This window comes from Dissoconium aciculare, assembly GCF_010015565.1.
Source record: "Dissoconium aciculare CBS 342.82 unplaced genomic scaffold K489scaffold_12, whole genome shotgun sequence".
Lineage (NCBI taxonomy): Eukaryota > Fungi > Ascomycota > Dothideomycetes > Mycosphaerellales > Dissoconiaceae > Dissoconium > Dissoconium aciculare.
Window position 1 is genome coordinate 376281 of NW_022984962.1, and position 26247 is coordinate 402527.

General features: G+C 50.3%; 8 protein-coding genes across 8 annotated transcripts; 4 read left to right on the forward strand and 4 right to left on the reverse strand.

Annotated features, from left to right (window-relative positions):
* The first annotated feature begins 358 nt into the window (after positions 1–358).
* K489DRAFT_396207 (uncharacterized protein) lies at positions 359–1185 on the forward strand. The gene is made up of 2 exons (XM_033606871.1): positions 359–394; positions 446–1185. The coding sequence occupies exons 1-2, from the start codon at positions 371–373 to the stop codon at positions 785–787; spliced, it is 366 nt and encodes a 121-aa protein (XP_033456867.1). The 5' UTR covers positions 359–370; the 3' UTR covers positions 788–1185.
* K489DRAFT_362377 (uncharacterized protein) lies at positions 1169–6220 on the reverse strand (the record flags this gene model as incomplete). The annotated part of the gene is made up of 2 exons (XM_033602656.1): positions 1169–5691; positions 5740–6220. The coding sequence occupies 2 exons, from the start codon at positions 6218–6220 to the stop codon at positions 1169–1171; spliced, it is 5004 nt and encodes a 1667-aa protein (XP_033456868.1).
* A 390-nt stretch (positions 6221–6610) lies between these two features.
* On the forward strand, positions 6611–15705 carry K489DRAFT_383394 (TOR2 phosphatidylinositol 3 and 4-kinase). Its single transcript, XM_033605594.1, has one exon. The coding sequence runs from the start codon at positions 6751–6753 to the stop codon at positions 15556–15558; it is 8808 nt and encodes a 2935-aa protein (XP_033456869.1). The 5' UTR covers positions 6611–6750; the 3' UTR covers positions 15559–15705.
* Positions 15706–15763: 58 nt separating this feature from the next.
* On the forward strand, positions 15764–17523 carry K489DRAFT_362384 (IF-2B-domain-containing protein; the record flags this gene model as incomplete). Its single annotated transcript, XM_033602657.1, has 2 exons — positions 15764–16168; positions 16277–17523. Exons 1-2 carry the CDS (start codon positions 16060–16062, stop codon positions 17521–17523), a joined length of 1356 nt encoding a protein of 451 aa, XP_033456870.1. The 5' UTR covers positions 15764–16059.
* A 179-nt stretch (positions 17524–17702) lies between these two features.
* Positions 17703–19487, reverse strand: K489DRAFT_373068 (uncharacterized protein; the record flags this gene model as incomplete). The annotated part of the gene is made up of 3 exons (XM_033603392.1): positions 17703–19355; positions 19412–19428; positions 19478–19487. The coding sequence occupies 3 exons, from the start codon at positions 19485–19487 to the stop codon at positions 17703–17705; spliced, it is 1680 nt and encodes a 559-aa protein (XP_033456871.1).
* A 256-nt stretch (positions 19488–19743) lies between these two features.
* K489DRAFT_390487 (uncharacterized protein) lies at positions 19744–20946 on the forward strand (the record flags this gene model as incomplete). The annotated part of the gene is made up of 1 exon (XM_033606606.1): positions 19744–20946. The coding sequence occupies one exon, from the start codon at positions 19744–19746 to the stop codon at positions 20944–20946; it is 1203 nt and encodes a 400-aa protein (XP_033456872.1).
* K489DRAFT_383398 (uncharacterized protein) lies at positions 20749–21698 on the reverse strand (the record flags this gene model as incomplete). Its single annotated transcript, XM_033605595.1, has 1 exon — positions 20749–21698. A coding segment is annotated over exon 1 (238 nt), but the record flags the coding sequence as incomplete, so codon positions are not given.
* Positions 21699–21848: 150 nt separating this feature from the next.
* On the reverse strand, positions 21849–23968 carry K489DRAFT_343908 (uncharacterized protein). The gene has a single exon (XM_033602309.1). It carries the CDS (start codon positions 23773–23775, stop codon positions 22216–22218), a length of 1560 nt encoding a protein of 519 aa, XP_033456874.1. The 5' UTR covers positions 23776–23968; the 3' UTR covers positions 21849–22215.
* Between the last annotated feature and the right edge of the window lie 2279 nt (positions 23969–26247).

Genomic DNA, 26247 nt, shown 5'->3' on the forward strand with positions numbered 1-26247 from the left:
TAGCTCAGGCTAGAGACCGTTCAATCAGAGGTGAGATCTTCGGCGAGTTAAAGCACTCGGGCAAGCTCACGATGCGCTATCAATCTCGGAGAACAATGGAAGCACTGAGCGGATGAGACGTTGGCAATTCTTCTTTAGAGATGAGTAGATTTCCAGCGCACAAAACCGCGTGAATTCGGCATGACCTGACCATTCCAGCGGCCCGGAGTGGCCCATCCATTCTGCCGCTCCCTGACCGTCTTGATAGGGCTTTACCGAAAGCTTGGCACTATACGCTTGCGACCTCATGGCACGCGATCTGAGATCATTGCGAGGTGAGTGTATATTCGCATCAATCACATCTGCGCAAACGCTTACAGCGATCAGCAAGATGCTTTACGAGGTCATCGGCGTAGTAGGTCATCAAATCTGCCTCAATGCAAATCACATCTAATCCCAGTATCAGGTTCGACCTCACAAGGGCATCAGCGAGATCAAAGAGATCGTGCGAGCTGCTGGTCATCTCATCCTGAAAGAAGGTGGCGTGGTACGAGGATTGACGAACTGGGGCACATTCTATCTACCAAAGCCTACACGACGGCAAGGCATCACACACGCCGAAGGTCACTACTTCATATTACGATTCGACTCCTCGCCGAAAACACAGCATTCGGTGCGAAAGGTTTTGAAGCTGGATCCCCGGATGATCAGATTCAGTGTGGTTGGCATGGGCAGTACGCTTGAGGAGATCAAGAACATTTCGGGACACGCAGACTTCATGGGCAAGAAGGCACTCAGCGATGAGTGAGCTTCTCATGTTATGATCACAGAGTCGCCGGCAAGCAGTCGCGCAGACTTTGGGGCACACCCGAGCATCGGCTGAGCATTAGATGAAATCTCGGCAATTTGTATAAACACGGAACAGGCGTTCGGCGATGTCACCTTGGGTTTCGTGCGATATTGTACACTATGGCAGGGAAAAGAAAGCTAGATGCGGGAAGTGTTGCAAATGAGGACAGAGCACGTCTCGTGCGCAGTCAGATCACCTGGCAAGGAACAGCTTTTGTACATTCCCGTCAAAACGTCTGTCTCTATCGCAGGCTCTCCAGCTCAGCTATTCGATATAGAAAAATAAGTTGCCATCAATTTACAGCTACAGCATCCGTTCCGTTAATGATACTTTAGATCATCAGGAGAACCCATTTGCAAAACTTTTATCCTCTGTTGACTCATCAGTGTCCTGTATTTGTATTAGCATCATACACAATTGGATTGGTCTCGTATAGGAGCTTACCAAGAAGCCTGCGAACAGAAACAATTTGCTGTATTCCTCGCTTACTTCAAGAACGCACTTTTCCCCTTTACTGGCTGACTTGAAAATACTGACCGCAGCACGACGATAAGTGTTCAAAAATGCCAATGCTGGCTGTGCCCCTTTGCCCACCACAACAGCTGTGATGACTCTGAGCACAGCTGCCATGATCGTATACAATGCAGGTACGGTCTCATCATCCACATCAGAGGCGAAGAGTCGGCTCTCATCAATGGTTTCGAAAAATCCCGAATTTAGAACCAGTTGGATGCCCTCGACGCTGTGGCACATCTTGAGAAGGAACGCAAATGCGGTATGGAAATATGCCAGGGATGTCTGCGTCTCTGCCTCGCCTCGAAATACCGAGACGATGGCCCCGATGCTAGAGTCCAGGAGTACTGGAATGAAGTTGAGCTTCGACAGGCCGCGCAACATGGATGCATTCGCCTTTCCAGCTTGAAATAATGAGAGCAATGAGTCCAAGAAGAGAAGTGCAGATACTCGTGTGACGCCACGACCAGAAAAGGCGTCTTCCGTGATGACAGTCATGAGACGTTCTCCACAGTTCTGAGTAAGTTGCAGTAGTTGTTTCGAACCTAGAAGCGGCGATGCTTTTGCACCTGCAGATTCTGCAGATTGGGAGACCAGCACAGCACAACAGATACGGTAGCAGCAGTCTCGGAGGGTCAGGTCAGTGCTGCTATCAGTGAGCGCCTTAAGGGCGACCCGATAAGTTGCAAGCAGTCGCTCGGTAGCCACATTGACGGTCTGTTGCGAAGAGCTGAGTGACGCCGGGCCAATGGCTTGGGTCAGCGTCAACGTGACTTTTGCCAGTAAGGTGGCAGCATCAAGACTTTCTGTAAGACTCTTCTCGAATTTCGGCGTAACAACGAGGAGTCCCTGCAATGAAAAGGCGACAATGTCGCTCGACCTGAGCCCGCCTTTTGAGACGACGAGAGACATCAGGTCAGACCAAGCTTCAAGCGCGTCCAGTCGAGCAGTCTGGATGGCAGTCCAGTTGTTTTGACTCAGCAATGATGCCAGAATTGCACGAATCTCGTCGTCGAGCTGCTGCGGATCGGGCACGACGCCCTTGTCAATGAGCTCCCGCTTGCGAAATAACAGCAGCTCCTCGGCCATTCGTAAATCATATGCGGACGCTGTCTGTGAAAGCTGCTTGGTGCAAACAGACATATCAACATCAGCGAGAAGAGCGCAATTGACGTCAGACGCAGTTGTGGTTTCGAGCTCGAAAAAGTCCACCAGGTCGAAAATAGATACAGTAGCTGCTTGCTCACCATCCGGCAGCTTGATTGTGCCCAGCAAGGAACTCATGACTCTTTCTTGAACAGAGAAGGATCCCTGATCAGAAGCATTGCGAAGATCTGATGCGCATAACTCGAAGTATGATTCTCGCACGTGCATGAAATCGCCGATGGCAGTCGCAGAGCTGTCGAGCAGAATGTTGGGATCCTGTAGCAGCTTCTGGTCCCACAACGGGATTTCAGACGCTGGACAATGATTGCGCGAGAGCGCAGCTTGGAATTCCATTGCTCTGAGCTCGGGTCGGACGATGTGCGTCGTCAAAGTAGAAAGCAACAGCTTGAGAACAATGTCGAGACAACCACGCTTGATGCTGAGCAGCCAGGAGGTGTTGCTATTATCGATTGCAATTGGATCGTTTGCAGCGCAGACTGCGATTGCGTGGAAGAGAGAGGCCCCACTAGCGAATGCGCCATTTGGTAGAATGTCCAGGAACCGTTCGTAGCAATTGAACCCAAGCAGGCTGTGTGCCACGCTCGGTCGGCCACCTGAAGCGTCTAGGCTAGAGTTCAATAGGCCCAGCAAAGCTTTCGCCTTGATCAGCTTCGTCGGTATGGCGTCAGACTCCAGGTCCCACTGCTCAATAGCGAATACTGGTCGTAACTCCAACGTGAGGGCAGTGCTCAGATGAGTCAAAACGCCAATAATGCGATTCCCGCGATGCATGCGTTCAACGCCCGCATCAACAGTCTGCGAAAGCTTGCGCGATGAGCCGATCTTGTGCAACAAAGCAATGCTCTCTAAACTTAATTGGATATGGTGGCTGGTGGTGTATCTGGCGACGTCAGCTACGGCTGAAAGTTGGGAAAGAAATATCTCGTCAACAGATGAGAGAGTTGAGACGGTAGCGGGTTGCCGCCTTGAGGCTTGGCTCGCTATTGCTCGTCGAACGACATTGAAATAGGTCGGCTGCAAGTCCCAAGCAAGGTTCAGCAGTTGAATGGCTCTGACGGTGGACTGAACGAGTGGTGATTCCGCATGAGCATCATCCAGTTTATCATCACTGCGCTGGATCGTAGAGAAGAGTGATTGCAGTACGGCTTTGTCGAATAGCCATTCCATAACCCGAGCAAATGGGTGAAGGCGAGTGTACGTCACCAAAGACTTTGTCTCCATTGCAATTTCGATGCTGACATCGGAGAAGTTTGCCATTAAGACAAGATTCTCGTTGAAGGATACTAGACACGTGTGTGCAAACTCCAAGCATGCATAGCGCAGTAAGTCGATCATGACTTCCTCGCCAGCTGCTTGCAAGCGCGCGACCTTCTGTGCAAAAACCGAATGCATGACGAAGTCAACATAAGTGTCTACTCCAGGGTGACGGTGAGGCGCGCCCAAATGCTCTGGGAACGGCAGCATGTCCAATGTGATTTCAGAGAGTGCAACGGGTGAAACAAGCGCGTTCAGCAGTCCAACAAAGGCTGCACCAGCTTCGGCGTTCTCGGCAAAGATTTCGAGATATTGTTTTGCTGAGAATTTTGGCCGACCTTTCAGGCGTGTGACGGATGCGTCAGCTTCTGCTCCAGACACCCAGCTGTCGAGCAGCACCCACACGCCGTTGCGTACCTCGAGTACCTTGTCAGTAAGCAGTGCAGACAGCATATCTAGGCAGCATGCTTTGATGCGAGCATTGACGTCCGTTTTTATCAGTTCAATCATCGTTTTGCCCAAGTGGAACGGCTGGTCTTTCAGTAGCCAATTCCTGGCCTCCGGGCTTGTACGACATATATGAGCCGCCAGGCCAAGGTATGCATCGAGCATTATTCCAGTCTCGGGTTCGGTAAGATCATTATCTGCTGAGCTCGCGTTCTGGCCACTTTGCAAATGAGGTAGGGCTGGTTGATTCCTCAGGGTAGATGCGTATAGTTCGAGCTCGTTGAAGATTTGCGTCCAACTTACGGCGTACGCTTTGCGCAATTTTGTAGTCGACATCCCAGCATCGTCCAGCAGAAAACGATGCGCATTGTTGGCAGATGCATCATCACAAGCAATGGATCGCAAAAGTTGACAGAATGCAGCGACACGTGGTGTGGGTAGACGCTGCGAGACCCAGCGGAGAAAGCCATAAAGACTGCTCTCCTTATCTGCCCAGAATTCTTGGGTGGCATCTGCATCATCGTGAAATGCACAGGCCATTATGACGATGAATCGCTCGAGATCCATTTCAAGTTGGGCAGGTCCATTCAAGGGCTGCGACAGATAGTTGCGCCGCTTCTCATCCTCTTCAGCTCGTAATTTGCGTAGGGTGTCTGGCATGTTTTCGACGAATGCACTCGTAAAGGTTTGTATTTCACGTAGAGCAGTTGCAGAAAAAGCTTCTGATGCACGCGGAACATCGGGTGGGATCGCCACTGCAGGTATGGCGGGAGCCAGATCCACCAGGAAGTCGGTTATGCCGGCCCTTGAAGGTTCATACCAGACAATTGGTCGGAAGAAGGAGGCTGCGGAGAGCAGAAAATGAAAAGCGCGCTCTTTCAATGCATCGAAGAAGAGCGCTGCACGGGCTTCCTCTCCCTTCTTGCGATCCGCCTCTCTTTGCGATGGGTCAATTGAATTGGGGCTGAAACGTGCATTGTATTCAGACAGCCAGAGCACAGTTGCGGCAGACTTGAAACTTGGCAATTTCCATTGAAGCTGCGCCGGACCCGTGGCAAACAATGCATGTAGGTCGCGACCATTCTCGATGGTCATGCTAGGATTGGTAGCAAATGCCTTTGCACCGCAAACTATCACCGGAATGTAATGAAAGGCGATATCAATATCGGTCTCGGCAGCGGCAGCTTTGTTCAGGAAAGCGCGATAGTCTTCTGCCTGCACATATGAGCCCTCGACAAGATGGGCCAAAATCGTGCTGAGACATTCGTGCTGATAAGTCAAAGAAATACGCTGAGCTTGAAGTGCGTCTCCTATATCGCCAGCAAGGCTCTGCCCGGTCATGATGACTTTCTGCTTGTGCTCGACCACCTTCTTGATGTACGACTCTATGTCTGTCAACCCATCGATACACTTGCGCCAGAAAGCGGAGCATTGAGCTTGACCGCCAGAGTCTCCACCCTGAACGATCTCTCGGGCGACAACTTTGAAAGCAGCACTTCTCTCATCGATGATGTCGTTAAGGTCAATACCAGCAGTATCGTGGAGTGTTTCGTCACTGTGGTCGAGTTCCAAGCTAAGGTGCAGAATCATGCGCAAACAGTCGAGCAGGGTCTGTCTCCGATCGTGGAATCGTAACAACGCCCGTAAGGCTTGTGTGGTGTCCGCTATGCTCGAATCAACGGGTGGTGCTTCAATACAAAGTTTCGCTGCCTCCATCTCGTCCAAGTCCAACTCGTCTGCGACCAAGAGGGCATCCTGCCTGAATTGCTCCTGTATGCGGTATTCAACATTGTCGATTCTTATAGTGGTTGGCTGGGGAGAGACATTGGGCGCGAGGACAGCGCGACTCTGCTCATTTTTCTTATTTCTAGCAAGTAGTCGTTTGAGATCATCTGCGCTGGCATCAAGCTGTACGGCAAGGCGCTCAACATTTGGTAATCGGTTCTCGGTGAACGCGGCTAGGTCGCGCTGCAGTATCTGCAACCTGCGCAAGGAATCTTCTCCAGCCATAGTTGTGAACAGGCATATGAATACTCGCTGGTCAAATTTGCGAGCATCTGTTGCTGAAGCCGTTCAAAAGTGATATCAAGACTGCAATGGTGAGGACTACTTATCGTCCAATGAGTAGTCCTTCGATCGGTTCACAATAGACATCACTGGGTATGGGCAGATATAGTCTGTCAAAGGTTGTGATGAAGAGGCACTACTACTGGCGACAATATTCGATTCGCGACATTCGAAGCTCGACGCGCGAAGCTCGAGGTGAGCCCTAAATCACGTGTTTGCATACAAAAGCGATCTGCAGCTCGTCAACAGTAGCTTGCGCTAGCATGCATGTCGCGAACTCTTCAGGTCGTCGACAGCTTGAGTATATGCCTGGTGGGTGTTACTGAAATCTAGTCAGGCCAATACGTTTCTTCAATATCGCCAGCTTGATCATCCGGGTTGCATGCCTCTACTGTGAGCCATCACAGCAACAATTTGCTATACATTTCATACAAAATTGCAAAGCCAACACGTCTTATTGAAGATGTGGAAAGATGTCTTCAGACAAGCCTCTGTCTCTGCTCCCACTTCTGGAGAGATGCAGATCGACTTCATTGAAAGACAGAAAGGCCGCGTTGGTTGAACTCTCTAAGAAATTTCGCGCGTATGGCAGCAATAGCAGTCACTTCCAGTGCAAGACCGCCGAATATCTTGACGTCTTCAACCAAATATTTCGATGCGCTATCGATGAGCATGCCACATACAGCAAAGCCAAGACAGACAAGACCCGTACAATTGTTGAGGAGCGTTTGGTTCTTGTGTCAGAAGCCCTCAGGTTTGCCATTGAAGCTTGCTTACATTTCATGGGCTATATTGTGGTGACTGCAATCCTTGATCATGTCTTGCAATTGCTCATGCCAACTTCGGGCGAACTCTGTGAGCCACTGGCTATCGAATACTCCAAGTGCGTACGGATCATACTCAGCTATCCACCTCATGTAGAGCATCTGAACACTGCTGCAAATTCGGCACGAGAGGCCAAAAATAACGATTGGACAATGATTGCCGATTTCTGTATCGGGTCTGTCGAGCAAATGGTAGGCGAAAGCGCTGACGGTGAATTCGCAGCTGCTGCGGGAAGTGAATCTGTTGCGGTGAGATCGAGCAACTATTCGAGCTATCGCGGTATGATTGCATCACAAAGCGATCGACTTCTGATCCGGCAAGTCGCCGAAGATATGATTGTGTGCTTACAATTCTTGACCGGTGTACCCAACGCACCTGTACTCACCAAAGCTCAGGATATTACGCGGGTCCTTATATGTTGGTTGCAGAGTTCATCAAGCTCTGGGCGCCAGCGTTTGCCAGCATTCGTCGCCATCAAACAGCTACTAATGCGTGTAAGGACAGAAGATACCAAACTTACAGAGGCCTTAACATATGACCTCGTGCTTATCATACGAAAGTCCTGGCCCTCTTCCACTTCTGGCAATTCAGCTTTGAGGGAAGAAATGCTGAAGATTCTTCTTCTGCTCCGCCCTTACTTTTTCGTTTTGTCGGATCAATCACAATCGGGGGTTTTCCGGCGAGAGTTGCAGGCTCTTCTGCTTGCAATTGAATCTGAATACGCAACGCGCAAAGGGTCCAAGGTGCATCTTAGCAGCGACGATCTCCGTTGCGAGCTCACTTTGCGTAGCGAAGATCATAGAACTAAAGTGGCGTCATTGCTTTTCAGCCTTCAATCTCAGGGAGCCGATCACAACTGGATTCTCTTGTGTACACTCGCAACTGTGTACGCTGCTCTTGGAAAAACATCGGCTGAAGAGAGTGTCGACAGGCGCGACTCTGAAGATCTCATCGGAGACTCAGACGGACCTCCACGTTCCAAACGGCAGCGCCGAAGTGATGAGTTTGGCGATCTTCTTGCTCGGACAACGACTGGAGAGCTCGTGAGTAGAATTTCTGCATTGCAGACACTGACTTTCTATTCCGAGCAATACCCACTACCCCCATCCCAGGTTTCGTCTTGTCTGGAAAAACTGCAAGAGACATGTGCAGAGAACAGCGGGCCTGTGAATTGCTGGTCGTTCTTCGCCCTAGCCAGTCTGGCCACACAAGACTGCTCCGCAAACTCTGAACTCGCTCAGCAATGGAACACAGTCTGGCAGCTCGCAGTGCGCGCTCTGACAGACTCGCAATCCTGCCGCGCAGCAGCTTACAGTCTTTATGTCATGTTTGCCTTAAATTTGGTGACACGAGCGGGCGTTAACGAATTGGTACAGACAATGACGAATACAGTCGATTTAACCGGTCCTGCCCTTTTAGCCGACTCTGTGAGCTTACTGTTGCCGATCGTGGTCAAACAATCACAAGAATCAGGTACAGATTTATCTTTGAGGACCACAAACAGCATCGCCGGCTGGTTCAGTCGGGTTTACACACCCAGCAGGTTTATGGAAAGAACGACGTCATCGGACAACAATTCATCAAAGACTGCAGACGTGATGTCTTTGATTTGCTCTTGTCTGGGTCAGAAGGCCCATTTGAGACACACGATAGCCTTCCCGCTCTGGGATACGACCACATCAGTATGGATTCGCTGTGTTTCCGAGAAAGATCTTGTCAGCTATTTGCTGTTGTCTCCGACGGATGATAGAACTCGCGCCCGCCAGGCATTCAACGACCTCCTGGCATGCCCCATTAACACATCCACTGCAAGAGTCAATTCGCAAACATCGATCCTTACACATCTTATCACAGAACTGACCCGGATAAATGAAATCTGGCAAATGCCCACAGATGAGAAAATCCGCCTCACCAGTTCGAGCTCGCTTGCGCAAATTTGCAGATTTTGCTGTGTCATTGTCTGCTCAGCCTTCTGCTGTGCATTTCGCGATGTTCGCCGACAAAGCGAATTGCAGAAACAGGCTCGTTTGCTTCTGGAAGCGATCTGCGAAGTCATGAGCAGCATCCAATGTCCCCGCGCTACTGTTGACATTTTACTTGTTGAATTTTCATCGGTGTTGTCTGGGGTACAAGATCGAGACGAAGATCGAACATCGGGGCATCTGCATTGTCTCTTCGAGTGTGAAAAGATAATATGTGCCCAGCTTTCCGAAGCGCTTGATGCGAGGCAAATCTCCGAAGATAATTTGGGCGATGAAGACCAGATGGACATCGAGATCATGGCAGAGTCACAGGAAAGCAGAGCAGGCAAGTCGAACGCATCTACAACAGAGAACTGGCTAGGCCTGGACACTCCTTTCTGCTTGATCTCGATGCGGTATGGAGTAGCATTGTACGCCAAAGCAGTGGTTTTGATTCAGCAGCAGCAAGACTCAATTGATGAAAATTTCAGCGCCGCGAGCCTTATAAGTGATTACATCCTTGACCAGCCGCCCGAGGCTATTCTGGCTTGCTCCGGTCCGATCGCCATTCTTCCTTCTTTAGGCATGCTCTTCAGCACGGAAGACACCAAGCGTGTACTGGAACGTTTTGTCGCCAATCAGCGTTACTATGCCTTTGTCCGATCTGAGGTTGCAATCGGCAGTCTGGTCGACATCATATCCAGCTTCAAGATGATATGGAGCAGTCAAGATGATGAGGAACTGTACAATCTTGGTCTCGACGTCTACGATTGGTGCGCTTCGATTATTCGTGTCAGCGGGGTACTATCACCAGCAAGCCAGAAGCGACTGGCTGCATTCCTTCTCGATCTATGTCAGACTCATCCAGACTACGTAAAGGGCATGGATATGCCTTCTCCTCGCACTTGTCTTTTTAGTCTCATACAAAGAGGATGCATCGGCGTGCAACATTTCCTGACAAGTCGGGTTCCGGCCATGTTTAGCAAGTTTACTCTGGCAGCCCACGATGCCATGTTCGACGACCTCCAGTCCAGTCTGCCTGCAGAGGCAGAATGGATCGAAGGTATTGCTATGCGGCTTCTGTACCTTTCGGAGTTGGCCTCGGCGTGGCATTCCCTGCTGAGACGATGCGTATATTACTTGTTCGAGACGGCAGGGCGCGTGCAGAAATCTTTGAAACATGCGACTTGGTGCATTAATAACCTCGCCCGATCACTTCCGCTCAAGATGCCTCAGAAACTCTTCTCCACTTTCGCTCCACAATTATTGCACACTTGGCTCGAATCGAGCCAGCTCTCGGAGCTCCCATTCGCTGCATTCCAGTACGTGTCACTCAATGAGCTATTGGTAGCAAATGAGTCTGAAGTGTGTGCCCAACTGATGATGCGAAATGCGGTTGATGATTGGACGGTCATGTCAAAAGCTTTGAAGATGCTGCCCAACGACATTATCAAGAAGTCCTTCGCTAAATCGCTCGCTTACGCCATCGGACGCGACATATCCAGACCACAACAAAATGCTGCCGAATCTGTGGAGCAAAAGTTACGAGACGCGGTGGGTGGGAAGGAGACTTACCGTGCCTTGATATCGCAAGTCTTCCCTACGACTATGAGTTACCTTTATCTCTGTATGCAGCAAGATGACTTCCAGGACTCTTGGCTTGAGAAGAGACCTGCATTTACGAAAGCCTTCGAGGCCCTCAAGAAGATGAAGGATTTCAGCCACTCAGTACGCGTGCTACCGCCCAGTCAACAGCCATCCTTTCGCAGTAAGTATCTTTGTGACCAAATTGAACGACTTTGCAGAAGAGTGGGAGCCGACCCAACCAAACCATGGAACCCTTCGTCATTCATGCTCGCTGCTCGCATGCTCATTGACACTGTGGAGCCGTCACTCGGGCCTTTACATGCATGCCTAGTCATCCGCAGACTTCGGGTGTTGATCGCTATGGCTGGTGATGTGGCATGTACTGGACTTCCGCTGGAGATGCTCATTCATTTCCTGCGATCCTTTGTAAGTGACAGCGAATGTGCTGATGACACCCTAGGTATCTTGCGATACCTTTTTGATCATGGAATTGATCATTTACGATCAACACCAAAATTCTTCATTGGTGCCGTCATTCTACTTATCCTCCGCATGAGGCAGCACTCCAGGCAGGAGCAAGAAAGTACAACCTTGGAGAGTCAGCACCGGAGTACTATTGAACGCATGCTCCAATTTCAAGGATGGCTGGTCGATCTGTTGACGAGAAATATTGGAGACATTTTGGACCATGCTGATTTCACCGGCGCCCTCGCATTGTTGCGTCTGCCCGGCAACTCGTGCAAAGGGAGTGCTGAAAGTCGATTGTTGGTATTTCTGCTCCAGCAGTGGTCTTTCCCCACACTTTGTTCTGAATGGGACGCCTCCGAGGCTGTAAGCATCCTGTCCGAGCAGTTTGAAATATCACTTTCTACAGATCAAGATTGCTTGGGGGACGATACACTCGCTATCCAGTATTCTCCGCAACTCTTCGACATTGCTCTCAACGTCACTCTAGGAGATACCTTTCTGGCGTGGCTCGCCTGTGTTCTTGGGCGAGCCTACGCAGCTAGTGGAAAGGTACCACGCGTAAAGCAGCAATCAGAGTTGCATACGGCCGTGGCCCCACCAAAGCCTCCAAGGCCAGAAGATGCCGCCAACTCAGTGTCAATGATTGCTTCGAGGCTTACAAGGCTAATCTACAGTCGAAAACAGAGCGAAGCTGGTCTGGCCGAGTTCACATTGCGTACCATAACCAAATCAATCTCCGATGCGACAGAACTACTTGCATTTGAACAAGTGTTGCCAGAGATCATCCAGTTGGCTATCCAAGGTGGCACGTTCAAATACGAGCCCAAAGACGTGTCAGATTCTACGATCTTGGGTGCTTCCTACACCGCGAAATCTATTCAGCAAGCTTTTGAGCCATCGAGTTCCGAGACGATCGAAGTTTGGGCCACTGCTGTAGCTGTGGCCATCTGCACGGAGGCTTTAAATATACCTGTGGTAAATTCGATGGTCCCGATTTGTGCAAACGTTCCTGGACTTGCGCTTGAGATACTTCCCTTTCTAATACACATCCTGTTGACGAGAGAGCTTGGCAAGAAGCCGATCATACGAGGAATTCTGTCAAAGGCGGCAATGTTACATTTCAAAGAAGAAGATCCAGCATTTCAACCGAAGCAGTGTTTCTTTCTGAAATTATTGTTGTACCTCCGCAGTCAGCCAATGCCGAGCGAATCAACACAAGTCGATCGACTTCAATGGCTGGAGGTGGATCTTCAACTTGCCGCAAGTGCTGGTGTTCGATGTGGGATGCATGCTGCTGCGCTCTTGTTTGCAGAATCCATCAGTCCTCTACCACAACCCAATAGGCGAACATCGGCACGCTCTACCGGTTATTCAGAGCAGGAGCTATCTATTTTGCCTGATAAATTACTGCTCGAGATTTTCTCCAAGCTGGAGGAACCTGATTCTTTCTACGGTGTGAAGCAAGAGGCTACACTCGACGCAGTTCTTGGACGTCTGGACTATGAGAAAAATGGAACTGGGAGTCTGATGGTTCGTGCAGCGCAAATGGACAGTCGAATGCAGACGACTCATCAACTCATACCGTCCGACGTGGACGGGCTGGTGCACTCTTTGTCAGCCTTAAATCTCAAGAGCTTGACCTATATTCTAGTCAACAATGGACTGGCATCATCAACAGCGAGCTCCGATGCAATGCTTGATGCAGCTCGGTCTTTGCAGCAATGGGATGTAAATCGATTGGAAACCAACGTCAGGCCAGAGGCGATCATATACGATGCTTTCCAAGAACTCAGCCAAAGCAGCAGCATAGATCATCTCCGAGACAAGGTTCGAAACGCTGTCAAGAGCACGGCGAAATATGGAGTGGAGCTTGCGAGATCAGCTCTTATCTCACAGTCCTGGTTTCGATCGCTGGCTGTGCTTTCTGAGTTTACAGAACTTCTGTCAGTCGCCGACGAATCGGAGATGGCATCACTATTGAAAACAGTGCGTTCGCGTCAGGAATGGATGCAAACGGGACAATACGAGGACGTGCATGCGATTCTCTCTTCGCGAGAAACCGCACTTGCCGTGCTCGCAGAAAATGGTAAATTGGGACATTCTATGCACGTTGGTCGAAAGGGGGTGTTGAAGCTGCAAGTCGAAGCCCTTCTTGATGTTTCTAAATTCGCACGCGAACAATCACGTTTGCAAGAAGCTATGACCGCAACGGCATCACTCTCCGATATTGTGAGCAAATGCAGAGATAGCGAACTCAGCGTCAGCGTTGCAGCTCAGGCAGAGACGGCGTACGTACTTTGGAAAGCTGGAGAGGCAACCACCTCGATCCAAATTCTACGAACCGTGTTGGATACTACAGACTTTGAGTTGCAAGACATACCAATCGGCCGGCCGAGTTTACTGGCCCAGCTTGGACATCAGCTTGCGGAAGCGCGTTTAGAGAAGCCAGAGGATATTCTCCAGCTCTATCTCCAACCCGCAATCAATCAGCTAGAGAATCGTCGAGAGGGCGCAGAGGCTGGTCAAGTATACCACGAATTTGCCACATTCTGTCACAACGAGCTACAAAGTCATAGTAATTCCGAGAATTTCCTGCGAGTCGAGAAGCTTCGTAATCGAAAAATGGACGAGGTCACAGAGCTCAAAGCTGGCATCGAGAATTCAAAGAAGGGAAGCCGCGAACGCGAAGACTACGAAAGGTCTTTGAGGAAGGCGAATCAGTGGTTTGCTATTGACGACGCGGAATACCAAAGATTGAAGCAGACGCGGGATATGCACATTCGACAAAGCTTACAAAATTACCTGCTGACACTGCAGGCTTCTGACAAGTACGATGCATCGGTCCTGCGATTCTTCACACTGTGGCTTGAAAATTCGGAAGATCTGTCATCGGGAGACAGCATTGCGAAACACTTGCCAAACGTGCCCAGCTGGAAGTTTGTCCTTCTCATGAATCAACTGATGTCCAGCCTCGAACACAATACATCTACTTTCCAAAACACATTGCGCGCGCTGGTGCTTCGAATCTGTTCCGAACATCCCCATCATGGTCTTCACCATCTCTTTGCTTCGTCCAGACGGCCGGAAGGAAGCGATACTGCGGCAAGGTCGAGATACAGCGCAGCAAAATCTATAGCCTCCGAGATACAGAAGACTCCTCGGGCTGGCTCTATTCTTCGTCATGTCTTTGCAGCGAACAAAGATTACGACGATTTAGCGTGCAGCGGCAAACTTGACAAAGGTCGGACGAGAGAGGCGGTGAAAAACTTCGCCCCGGCCACGAAAGTGGCAACAAACATCCCACGATTACAAGTACCTCCAGCTACCATCACGCTTGCGACTCGTCCTAGCTGCGATTACGGAGATGTGCCAATTGTCATCAGATTTAGCCCAAGTTTCGATATCATGAGCGGTCTCAGTGCGCCAAAGGCGTTAAAGGCTACGGCATCAGATGGTCGAGTGTACAAACAGCTGTTCAAAAGTGGCAACGATGACCTGCGTCAAGATGCCATTATGGAGCAAGTGTTTGAAGGTGTCAGTAAGATGTTGCGGAACCACAGAGCGACGCGTCAACGCGATCTCAAAGTGAGAACCTACAAAGTCATCCCATTGTCCACAAACTCGGGAATTATCGAATTTGTTCCCAACTCCATCCCTATCAACGAATTTCTTCGTCCGGCACATAAAAAGTACCATCCCAAAGACTGGTCTGATAGCAAGGCTCGTGATGACATTAGGCATGCGCAGCAGGATGCTACTGCTACTCGAGTCCAGGTGTTCCGCAAGATCTGTCAAAACATGCGCCCTGTCCTACGACACTTCTTCCTCGAGCGGTTTAACGATCCGGACGAATGGTTTGAGCGGCGGACAGCGTACACGCGAACCACGGCCAGCGTTTCGATGCTCGGCCATGTCTTGGGTTTGGGCGATCGACACTGCCATAACATCCTGCTCGATGAAGGCACTGGAGAAATTGTGCACATTGACTTGGGAGTTGCATTCGAGGCCGGTCGTGTTCTCCCTATCCCGGAACTTGTGCCCTTCCGTCTCACGCGAGATATTGTTGACGGCATGGGCATCACTAAGACCGAGGGTGTGTTTCGGCGCTGCTGCGAATTTACAATGGATGCACTACGGGAGGACAAGAGCAGTATCATGACACTGCTGAATGTACTAAGATACGATCCTTTGTACAACTGGACAGTGTCTCCGTTGCGAGCGAAGCACATGCAAGACGCTCAGGAGACCGGCCAGGATATAGCTGGCTCTTCCCGCAAGAAAGGTGACGAAGCTGGCGAGGCTGATCGAGCACTTTCGGTGGTTGAGAAAAAGCTGTCCAAAACGCTCAGTACGGCAGCAACCGTTAACGAGCTTATCCAACAGGCCACGGACGAAAGAAATCTTGCGACATTGTTCTGTGGATGGGCGGCGTACTTCTAGACTGTGTAGCATTCTCAAACATTAATTTTTGATCATTTCATGGGCGATTTGGCATTTTTTCGAATTTACTTAGATGGCACATCACATGCTGAGATACTCAGCAGCGGTGGATAATGCCCTATCTTTTGGAACCGTGAGGCATTGGGTAGTTCGAAGTACTGGTTTCGTGTCCTTCTTCTTTGTAGGAGCTCTCTGACTGCCAATCCGTGACTCATAAGAAGCCGAAATTCGATGTGAACCTTGGAACTTTGGAAGCCGACGTCACAACCGCAATTGTCATTTCTGATCCAACAAATATTTCAAGTAGCCAGCAGGTTCTCGATTTACGCACATTCATAGCTCTTGAAAGATACAGCGTACACGATGCGATCAATGCTTTTCAATTTCCATTGAATGCGCATCCCAGTAAATTCCTAGAAACGGCCACAAGCTTGTTGATCGACAATCTTCGCCCGACCCAAAACCACAGCACATCGTTGAAACGCACCGAAACCTCCCATCATGGCCGAAACTGCAAAGCCCGAAGATGTAAAGCTTTCCCCCGCGGAGCTGAAGAAAAGAGCGAAAGCCGAAAAACAGGCCCGGAGAGCAGCACAGAAAGAGCAAGAAGGTGGAGCCGCAGCAGCTATGACACACAACGCAAGCGGTGCGATTTCAGGTGAAGCGGGAGCAAAGTCGAACTTCAATGCAGGCGGTGCTTCTGAGTTTAGAGCGAAAGGCGGCAAGCCACCTCAGCAGCGTGGACCTCAAAAGCAAGCGGAGTCAGACAACAAGAAGATCATCACAGCACAGCAAGACAGCCTACCAATTCGGAGGCGAGGTTCGCAAGCCGGGGGAGGTAGACCTCAAGTAAAGAAGGACAATAAAAACGTGGAGCTGTTTGGCCATCTCAACACACAGGTGCGACGGCAGAGCAACGAAGGCGTATCGAAAGATGTACATCCGTCTATCCTGGCTCTGGGCGCGCAGATCAGTAGCTACGAAATATGCGGCAGTAGTGCCAGATGCGTTTCGATGCTCCTCGCCTTCAAAGACACAATACAGCAATACAGCACGCCCTCAGGCACTTCTCTCGCACGACACATGACATCGCACCACTTGTCACCACAGATTGACTACCTGAAATCATGCCGGCCAATATCTGAAGCAATGGGAAACGCCATTCGGTGGCTGAAAAAGCTAATTGTCGAGATCGATCCTTCATACCCCGAGCAGGAGGCCAAGGATTACCTCTGCAGCAGCATCGATAAATTCATCGAGGAACGCATCACAGTCACAGACCAAGCAATTGGAGACTCAGCTTGCAAACAGATCAAAAATGGATCCGTCGTGCTAACCTACGGCAAGAGCGCAATCGTAGAGAAGACGATCTTGACCGCACACAAGAACGGGACGTCGTTTCGTGTCCTGGTCACAGATTCACGGCCGCTGTTTGAGGGCAAGGTGCTGGCGACGAGCTTGATGAATGCTGGGCTCTCGGTAACATACTACCCTTTCTCCGGCATCACTCGCGCTATGACCGAGGCAACCATCGTGCTGCTCGGGGCGCACTCCATGCTTTCGAATGGCCGGCTGCAATCTCGAATTGGAACCGCAAGCGTCGCGATGGCAGCACATAAAGTGGATGTCCCTGTCATTGTCTTGTGTGAGAGCGTAAAGTTCAGCGGTAAAGTAGCACTGGACAGCATCGTGTCCAACGAGCTTGCCCCTGCAGAGGAGCTCATATTACCGGCCCGTTCAACAGGAGCTACTACAAGCACTGCGCAAAAAGAGGATGACTCCACGAAACAACAATCACGATCACTAAGTGATTGGAGGGACATTCCCAACCTCAGGATCTTGAACTTGATGTACGACGTGACCCCCGCGGAGTACATCACCATGGTTATTTGTGAATATGGAAGCCTGCCGTCTACATCTGTGCCTGTCGTGCATCGACTGGTGAACGAAGGAATGGGGATCTAACGAAGGCTCACGCCGTATCAATCACAGTCACGTTTTGAATGAAATCACGAAATTTGGGCTGCCTTGAGGGAGACTATCGTTTTGATTCGCCAAAGCTGCACTCAGTAGGAATGCTCCGCGTACTGCAGAGGTACCTGATGTAATCACTTATCGCCCGTTAATATAACTGAGCGATGCATTCACCATCCAGAAAAATCACCGAAACCCCCACCTGCTTTTTTTGACTTCTTGGTCGGCGGAGGCATTTCATCTTCAGGCGTCAATGCAGCCGGCTCATCGTCGTTCGTAGCTGCAGCTTGCGCTAGATACTTCCCAACGCTGCTTCCAGTCGTCTCGGGGAAGGCTTTCCCATCACTGCGAACCCGTTTGCCCGTCCACGTCATCCTGTCATCCTCAGCTCCACCCTCCAGCCTTATTTGCTCCTTTCTCGCCTCATCGGCCTCCTTTTCAGATCTCTGCTTCAAGAAATCTTCAAATGGGTCGATCAACACTGCCATAGACTCGATCCTGCATGGCCCTTCGGGTTTGCCTTTGTCATCAACAGACACCTTTTCCAGGCGGTCTAGGGTTGGCAAGCCTTCGACTACTCTGCCGAATATGGTATGCTTGCGATTGAGATGTGGAGATGCTCGATATAGAATAAAGAATTGGCTCGTGTTGGTGTCCTTGCCTTTGTTGGCCATCGAAAGGACACCACGAGCGTCGTGTACAAGCGGCCCTTCCATTTCATCTACGAAAGTCTTGCCCCAGCATGACTGTCCGCCTCTCCCAGTGCCTGTAGGATCGCCGCCTTGTATCATGAAGTTCTTGAGGTTGCGATGGAAAGTCACGCCGTCGTAGTATCCGCGCTTTGCAAGCTGAATGAAGTTCCATACTGCTTTTGGCGCATACTCTGGGTACAGCTCGATGTTCATAGATCCAAGATTGGTGGTGATATTGACGTAGCCTTTGGTCTTAACCCGTCTAGGCTTGAGCAGGTACTCTTCGTCGCTCATCACCACACGCTGTGTAGAGGTCGATGGTGTAAGACCAGTACTCGTGAATGATGCAGCCGCTTGTCCGCTAGTGTACTGTGCCGCGTTGTGTGGTACGGCTTTCGCAGCGTTTCTTGACTTCGTCATTTCTGCGTGCGCTATTCGGGCATTTGCCAGAGCAGCAGTTTCGACAGAGGATGCGCCGCCCTGCTCTCGCTGCGCGCGGGCTCTTGCAACTGCCTCTTTAGCCTTGAGAACCTTCCCTGACGGTGCGGTATCGGCATCGTGATTTGAGACCCCGCCTGATCCTTCTCGGCCAGCGCCAGTCGAAGACCTCTCGTCTGAAAGATGCTTGAAAGCACTGAGATTCCGCGAGTCCACATTCTGTGGATCCTGTAACGTGATGATGTCGGACCTTTTGAACTCCGTATCCGAGACCAAGTCGCGCCAATTCTTTGCTTTTATGTTCAATCTTTCGACTGTGTCGTATGCGAAGACATTGCCGGTATTGCGTAGCGCGACGAGGTGCGTATTGTCCGTAAAAACCTTGTACGTGACAGGATCCACGTATTCATTTTCATCGTTCTTCGCGAAGTTCAATTTAATAAGATCAGAGCTCTTAATTGCCTCTCCATTGACTGGATTTGTGCCGTGCTTTTTGATCCATGGTATTATATTGGTCAGGTCGAATATAGTCCCTGACGATGTGCAGACCGGGTGTGAGAAGGGCTGTAGAGAAATTGCACAATAATTGAAGGGGAGACGCTTGAAATTGGCTCCCGGGCCAGTCGTACGGCGTGCATTTGAACCTGCGCTGGCAGAGAATGCGTCTTCAGAAGACCACTCGCTGTGCGTGATCTATGAAAATTGGTCAATTTGTTGTAGCGACTACTGCATGAAGTCGCAGAACCTACGTACAACTTATCCGTCCCTGTATATTGGTCAGTAAGTAGCAGGCTGTAAGAGCGTGGGCGCCTCACCTTTTCCCATTGCGCCTCAGTTTTCGTGCGATGATAACATACAGCGGTTGATGTTTCGATCAATCGCAGACCCGAATCGAAGTGCGTGAGAGCTGGCGCGAGGCGCGTCATCTCATCGGCTAGAGCTCCGAAGCAGTGCCGGAGGTGCTACGCGGTCCGCTCCGCTCTACGACGAAGATCCACATGCCGAACTCGAATGCCTGTGCAATTAATCTATGCAACACCGAAAGATGTAGAACAGCACCATGCCTCTGCCTTCAAGTCGCATGACCAAGCAGCCTGCCAGGCCGGAGAGATACTATCCTGGTAAAGCTCTCGCTGAAGACGTTGTCTCCTCTGATGAATCCGACGAAGAAGATGAGGAAGAAGACGAGCCGGTACCAAGCACGGAATCGAGGGCTCCGCCGCCACGTGTGACTACATTCCCTGCCATTAAGAAATCGGCGCCTTCAATTCCAGTCCAAAAGGCTAAGCCTGAAATTGATCTCGAGGGGTTTGTAACGGCATCAGAGTCCTCTGACACCGAAGAACAAGCGAATGAGGATAGTAGTGGGGACGACGACGACGACGATGACGACGATGACGATGAAGATGAAGAGAGTAGTTCGGATGATGAGCCAAAGAGGCCAATGATTGCGCCCAAATTCATTTCCAAGAATAAGCGGGCTCAGCAGCAGCAGGCCGGAGTGGACACAGAGGCTAAACAAGCAGAGGAGGAACGTTTGCGGAAGGAGAAGGCAGATGCGGTATTACAGGCGCAAATTGAGCGGGATGCGGAAGCACGTGCCGCAGGAATCAAAGCCTGGGACGACGAAGATGTTGCGGACGAAGATGAAGTTGACGATACGGACGGAATCGATCCTGAGGCGGAGCATGCTGCGTGGAAGCTACGTGAGCTGAAACGAGTGCAACGCGATCGTGCTGCACTTATCGCCAAAGAGAAGGAGAGGGAAGAGATCGAGCGTCGGAGAAATCTGAGCATAGAGGAGCGCGAAAAGGAAGATCGCGAATTCCTTGAGGGACAAACAGCCGAGCGAGAAGGCAAAGGCAAGATGGCTTACATGCAGAAGTATTTCCACAAAGGTGCGTTCTTTAATGGCGATGACGAGCAGGACGAGGAGGTCAAGGCCGCGCTACAGCGTGACCTCGCTGGTGTCCGATTCCAGGATGAGACAGGAGACAAGTCAGTGCTTCCAGAGTACATGCGCATACGGGACATGACGCGACTTGGGAGGAAGGGACGCACGCGTTACCAAGACTTGAAATCTGAAGACACAGGCCGCTGGGGAGAGGTCGCTTCAAAGGGTCGAGAGGGCGCGGGTCTCGACGAACGATTCCGGCCCGACAACCGAGGCGGCAGAGAGGAGCGAGAGCGAACAGGTGCCAATGCCGTCTCGGTCGGAGAGCGAAGACACCGAGACGAGGAATCGAATAACGATCGTGACGGAAAACGGACACGTTATGAATGAAGGAATGGCCATTTCATGAACTCATTTACGATAATCTGCCACATCAGGAAACTGGTAGACTCAATCCCCGGAGGACCCAATCTCCTCTTGTGCTCGAAGCACATCTTGCAAGGTCCACAAGCAATCGCAGTCTCACTGCCTCTTCAAACACAGACACCGCCAACACTTTCTGTGTACGGGGTCCATCGGAATCTGTTCGAGGCATACACCGCCTCACATCAAAACACACTCCGCATATCCGCCTCTAATGGCGAATGATTCCGAAAGGATCATGCTGTCATCGATCCGAGCTGAATGCGTGCTTGGTGCGGTTGCGATGGATCCCCCTTGTTCGGAGTCGGCCCCAGTTGATTCTTGCATTTGGTCGGGTCCTCTCTGAAGGGCCGTTGTGGAATCGGAAGCCATGCTTGACTCATCCGATACTCCGCGAGCCGCAAGAACGTCTGCAGAGATCATTGTTGCAAGGTCTGCTTGCATTAGTCTTTTGGGCGTCCGCCGGTGAGCAGTGTGAGAACGGTCACTCACGGTATGCGGGCACAGGTGGTACTATTCTGAGGTCCGTACTCAACAGGCGCTGGTCTTGTGGATCGATAAGGATGCAAGAGCTCTTTTGTGCTTGGGCTGTGGATGGAAAGATTTCGGGAGGAGGTGGAAGACGAAAGATGCTAGGAATTGACGGCAGACGGCGATGCATAAATATGCCACATCGAAGACAATGCTACCGCGGTGCCATGATCAAGCATTGTTCTGATCTTGCTAAGCATTTTGTTCCAGTTGTATTCCGAACAATGGCATTGTGTCGATGGACCTACCACGTGTACTAGGGTTTGGGTAGATTTGTAACCCTTGACTGGCATCGTGGCTCAACGAACAATATGTCAATGGAAGAAACGAGCATTGTTATTGTATAATTTTCTAAACTATTTCCGACGACCCAGAGGTGATTATGTAGCTGGTCGCAACCATTTTCCTGGCGTCCATGAATTCAAAAAGGCCCTGGCAGGGAATTGTTGAACTTTACAGTCCAGATCTACACAGTTGGTGAGCCTCAGACACGTCTATCCGTGACGGTATTCGGGCCAAGCACGACCAAGAGTGTCAGAAATCTTCAGTCTGCATTATATTCTATAGCCACAGACATGAAACCAACGACCATAACATCAACACAATGGCCCTCGAAACGAGCATCGCGTGACATGCTTCCATATGAGCGTCCACCCGCAGATCCCACGGGCTTTCATAAATGTGACATACAGCGTATAGGGGCTATCACTCATCACCGTCATAGTCGTCATTCTCTCCGTCCTCCTCATCATCGTCAAGAATCCTCTCGACGATCAGGTTCCCGCTTCTGCCGATCCGCTCGCGAATGCTGCCGCCCTTTTCAATATCATACACCTCCCTGGGCATGGGTGAAACCAGCTGGAATTTGTAGACATGCTCATATGCCTCGGGCTTGGGAGTTTCCTTCTCATTGACCTCCTCTAGAATGTCGTGACATTCAACGAAGGCGTAAAGATCGTCGAGAGCGCTCTGACCGTCGAATCTCCGTATCACACGCTCCCCTGACTTTAATCGTATGCTGATGCGCACAGCATCCTTGACTTCAGAGCTTGGCTCAGGAGCGATAATCCTTACGCGCCATCGCTTCCATTGTGATAGTTTCCTCGCCAAATCTGCTTTCTGTTCGGCTTTCTCCCTCTCTTCCCTCTCTGCCTTCTCGCGTTCTGCCTCCTCTTCTTTCCTCTTGCGCGCCTTCTCCCTGTCCTGGGCGAGAGATCGCTCGTATGCACTCTCTTGCTCCTGCCGTAGATTTCGGGTTGCTTGTTGCTCCTGCCGTCGCCGCCTCACAGCCGCGAGGTCTTCGTTTTGATTTTGCATGGCCACTCGGAATTTGGCGATCAGATCCTGTACTGCAACCGGGCCCGCTGACGTTGCGATTTTGGACATGGCTGTGGAGGATATCGAGGGTGTGTGCACGATCAGACATGCGTAAGGCAGGCGTGTGACCTTGAGTGCCGTGCTGACTTGATAAGCTTCGGCATCCTGTATGGTCCCGGCCCATAATATGATATTGTTACTGGGGTCCTTGGCGAATGCAATGAACTCGGGAGAGAGTAATGTCTCGCGCACGAACAGTGCATTGTCGTCGTGCTCCGGGGAAAGAATTGCGACAATCAAGAACTTCAGGTCGCGATTTGCAATATCGAAGGCTTGCGCGTAGCCGCCTTCATGGAAAGGCAGCGTGCCATGCGTCACACCATACTCCTCTTCAAATTCTCGCATGAACCGTGCTGCTGTATCCCTCGGGGTCAGGTGTCGGCGACCTGCGCCGCGCGAGGGCCGTGACGCACGTCCGGACCAGAGACGAGCGAAAGTCCGTGGGATGATTGGCAACAAATATCCCACCAATCCAAAGAGTCGTTGAAAGATCGTGTATGTAAGGTTTACAGGCAGTAGCAAGATCGAGAATGGGAAGGGCAAGGACTGCGTCATTTGGCTCTCAGGTGTTGGCACGACTCGTGGCGCTGAGTCAAACCCGGCCGGCCTTCTTTCTCCAATAGACCTCCTTGTTGAGATACTCTGCATCAGATTCTCGGCCTGACGCTGATGTTCTGGCGGAGGCGCGGCCGCAGCCTCGGCGAGAGGGTCGACAGTGCCGGCATCGCCGTCAAAGAAACGTGTGATGGCTATTTGGGCATTCCATTCGCATCTTTGAAGAAGCGGGACTGCTGCAGACAGATCCTGATCTGTTACGGAAGTGAATTGTTGGAGCGCAAGCTGTTGTTCTTCTGATAGCGTGGACAAGTCAATGGCAGCATCCGCCATGATGACTTCACCGAGCTGAAACGGACACGAGAGCAAAGCAGATGGGCTAGATAGTAACGTGCCGATATCCCGGTGTTGAGACGAAGTCGTGCTTCGTCGTCCGGTTGATTTATTGAAGGACACAGTCGGTATTTGAGAGAACGTATGGTATCATCCCGAGGCTGATATCAAATGTAGAAGTGACGCACTTCCACGAGCGCGCCAGTCTGCATACAGTGGTCCCTGGGCAGGTAGCTTGCGTGTTCCAGGCACAGCACTGGGGCAGACGCGGAATTATTCCTACTAACGTCAAACACCACAGCGCGGTCCACCCCAGGGCGTGGTCCACGAATTACGTGTCCACCACCTTCAACATTAATTATCTCAACGAATACTTTATGAATTGCTCTGAAACTCGAATATATTGTACATTAATACTAACTACTCTCCTACACAGGTTCTGGAGTTGTGGGCGAGTGAGCCACACTTACTACACCGACTAGCACGCTTTGGAGGCCTCGGCATCTGCTCTATTATTTGTGCTTCTACCTCCTCTTGCCTAACTATCTCTTGGATCTGAGAGGCTGACAGAGCATAGTCCAATTGGATTACCTTCCTCTTCCTGGATCTACGTTCATGTATTGCTCTATTAGCATCCTGTAAAGCAAAAACCTGAGACTGAAGTAGAGCAGCAGAAGCAGCCATTTCCTGGGCTCCTTTAGAAAGCTGGTTTAAGGCCTCAAAGATAGGTGTCGGAGAGCTGCTTTGGTGCCTTTCTAGCCTTCTCTTAATCAATGTAGCCTGTTGATCAACTTCTTGAGTAGTCCTTAGAGTCTTTGCGTACTATGAGCTATATGAAGCTGGCCTTTCAGGGGATGAAAATGATAGGTTAAGGGTAGATAACATAGTCTCAGGGTTGAATAGATGAAGGCTAGAGGCTCTAAACCCTGCCTGAATGTTCTGAGGTGTCATTGATTCAAAGTATGCTGCTTTGAATACATCCATAAAGGTGCTCTTGTTGATATGAAAGATATGGTTGCGGATCAAGCCCTGAGTCTGTTTTGAGAAAGCCTGCTTCAAAGGGCCAAAGCAGGCAACATTAAGAGGCTGAAGTATATGAGATGAGTGTGGAGGCATCCAGAGAAGGATAATATTGTTGTCTATACAGAAAGAAGTGAACTCTGTTGTTGTATGGCTCCCATAATTGTCTAGAATTAACAATCTTTTGCTGCTAACAGTCTTCATTCTTATATGAATTTCAAAGTGCTGCATCCATTGCAATCCAATCTCATTACTTGTCCAGCCTTAAGGGCTTGCTGCAAACATCCACGTCTGAGGAAAGTGCTCTCTAAGCTATAAATAGTTTATAGTCTTGCCTTTGAAGATGATTAGTAGTGGTATCGCTGAACCATCTGTACAGGCTCCTTGAATAACTGTGATCCATTTATTACCTGTAGGCTTTACCTACTTTGGCCTCTCTGTTCTTTTAGACGATGTAACTACTCTGGAAGTTGAGATCTGGCCTAATTGAAAGCCTGTTTCATCAAAGTTGTATATGTCTTCTAGCAAGATACTATACTTGTTGATCGTATTCTTCACAAGCTCAAACCAAGCCTTAATAACAGCCGGAGTCTTACAGAGCTTTCTCTGACATTCGTAGGTCCTGCCAGACTTGACTATAAGCGAGGGATTGCGTGAAATGAACCTGCGAGGCCAATGCCGGCCAACTTCAGGTTTTCCCTTAGCTTTGCAGATAGCATTAGCCATAGATCGTATAATTTCAAGGGTAGGAGAAAGCCCTTCAGCATCCTGCTTTAGTATATTATTAAGAAGGATGCCCTCCTTAATCGGAGTGAGATTGCTATTCTGTGGCATGTAGTCCTCTCGAGCAGGACTTCCTTTCAATCTCCGAAGTAGCGTTGTTTTCGAGACGTTGTAGGTCTTGGCAGCAGCGGTCACAGAATCGACGGCACCTGATTTGAAAGCTGATATTGCAAGGAGTATACTCCCTTCGTTTGAGCTCATTTGGACGCGTTTTCGTGGAGCCATCGCGTAGTAAAGTGGTTGTTGTGGTGGACACGTAATTCGTGGACCACGCCCTGGGGTGGACCGCGCTGTGGTGTTTGACGTTAAGTTAACGCGGGGAACCCCAACGCGGTCCATACCCCAACGCGGTCCAAGGCATCAAAGAGCATAGCATTCAACAATTGATTGCTCTACCAAATATTGTTGAAATACCTTCAAATTGAAAAACATGGTAGATCAATACTAACTCTTATGATACACAGGTTCTTGCGGTATGGTCTGGACGGCCACACTTGCTACACTTTCTAATACGCTTCACGGGCCTCGGCATCTCCTCCTGGATTTGTGCTTCTACCTCCTCTTGTTCAACAACGTACTGCATTTCAGGAAAGGACAAGGCATTCTCTGTAGTGAATGCCTTCCTCTTCCTTGATTTGCGTATATGCATAGCCTTGTTTGCTTCTTCTA

Excerpts from the sequence above, each read along its gene's own strand:
- K489DRAFT_396207 (XM_033606871.1), top strand. The coding sequence starts at position 371 with ATGCTTTACGAGGTCATCGGCGTA. Across the intron at positions 395-445 it reads TTTACGAGGTCATCGGCGTA|GTTCGACCTCACAAGGGCAT; the intron begins GTAGGTCATCAA and ends TCCCAGTATCAG.
- K489DRAFT_383394 (XM_033605594.1), top strand. The coding sequence starts at position 6,751 with ATGTCTTCAGACAAGCCTCTGTCTCTGCTCCCACTTCTGGAGAGATGC.
- K489DRAFT_343908 (XM_033602309.1), bottom strand. The coding sequence starts at position 23,775 with ATGGCGGATGCTGCCATTGACTTGTCCACGCTATCAGAAGAACAACAG.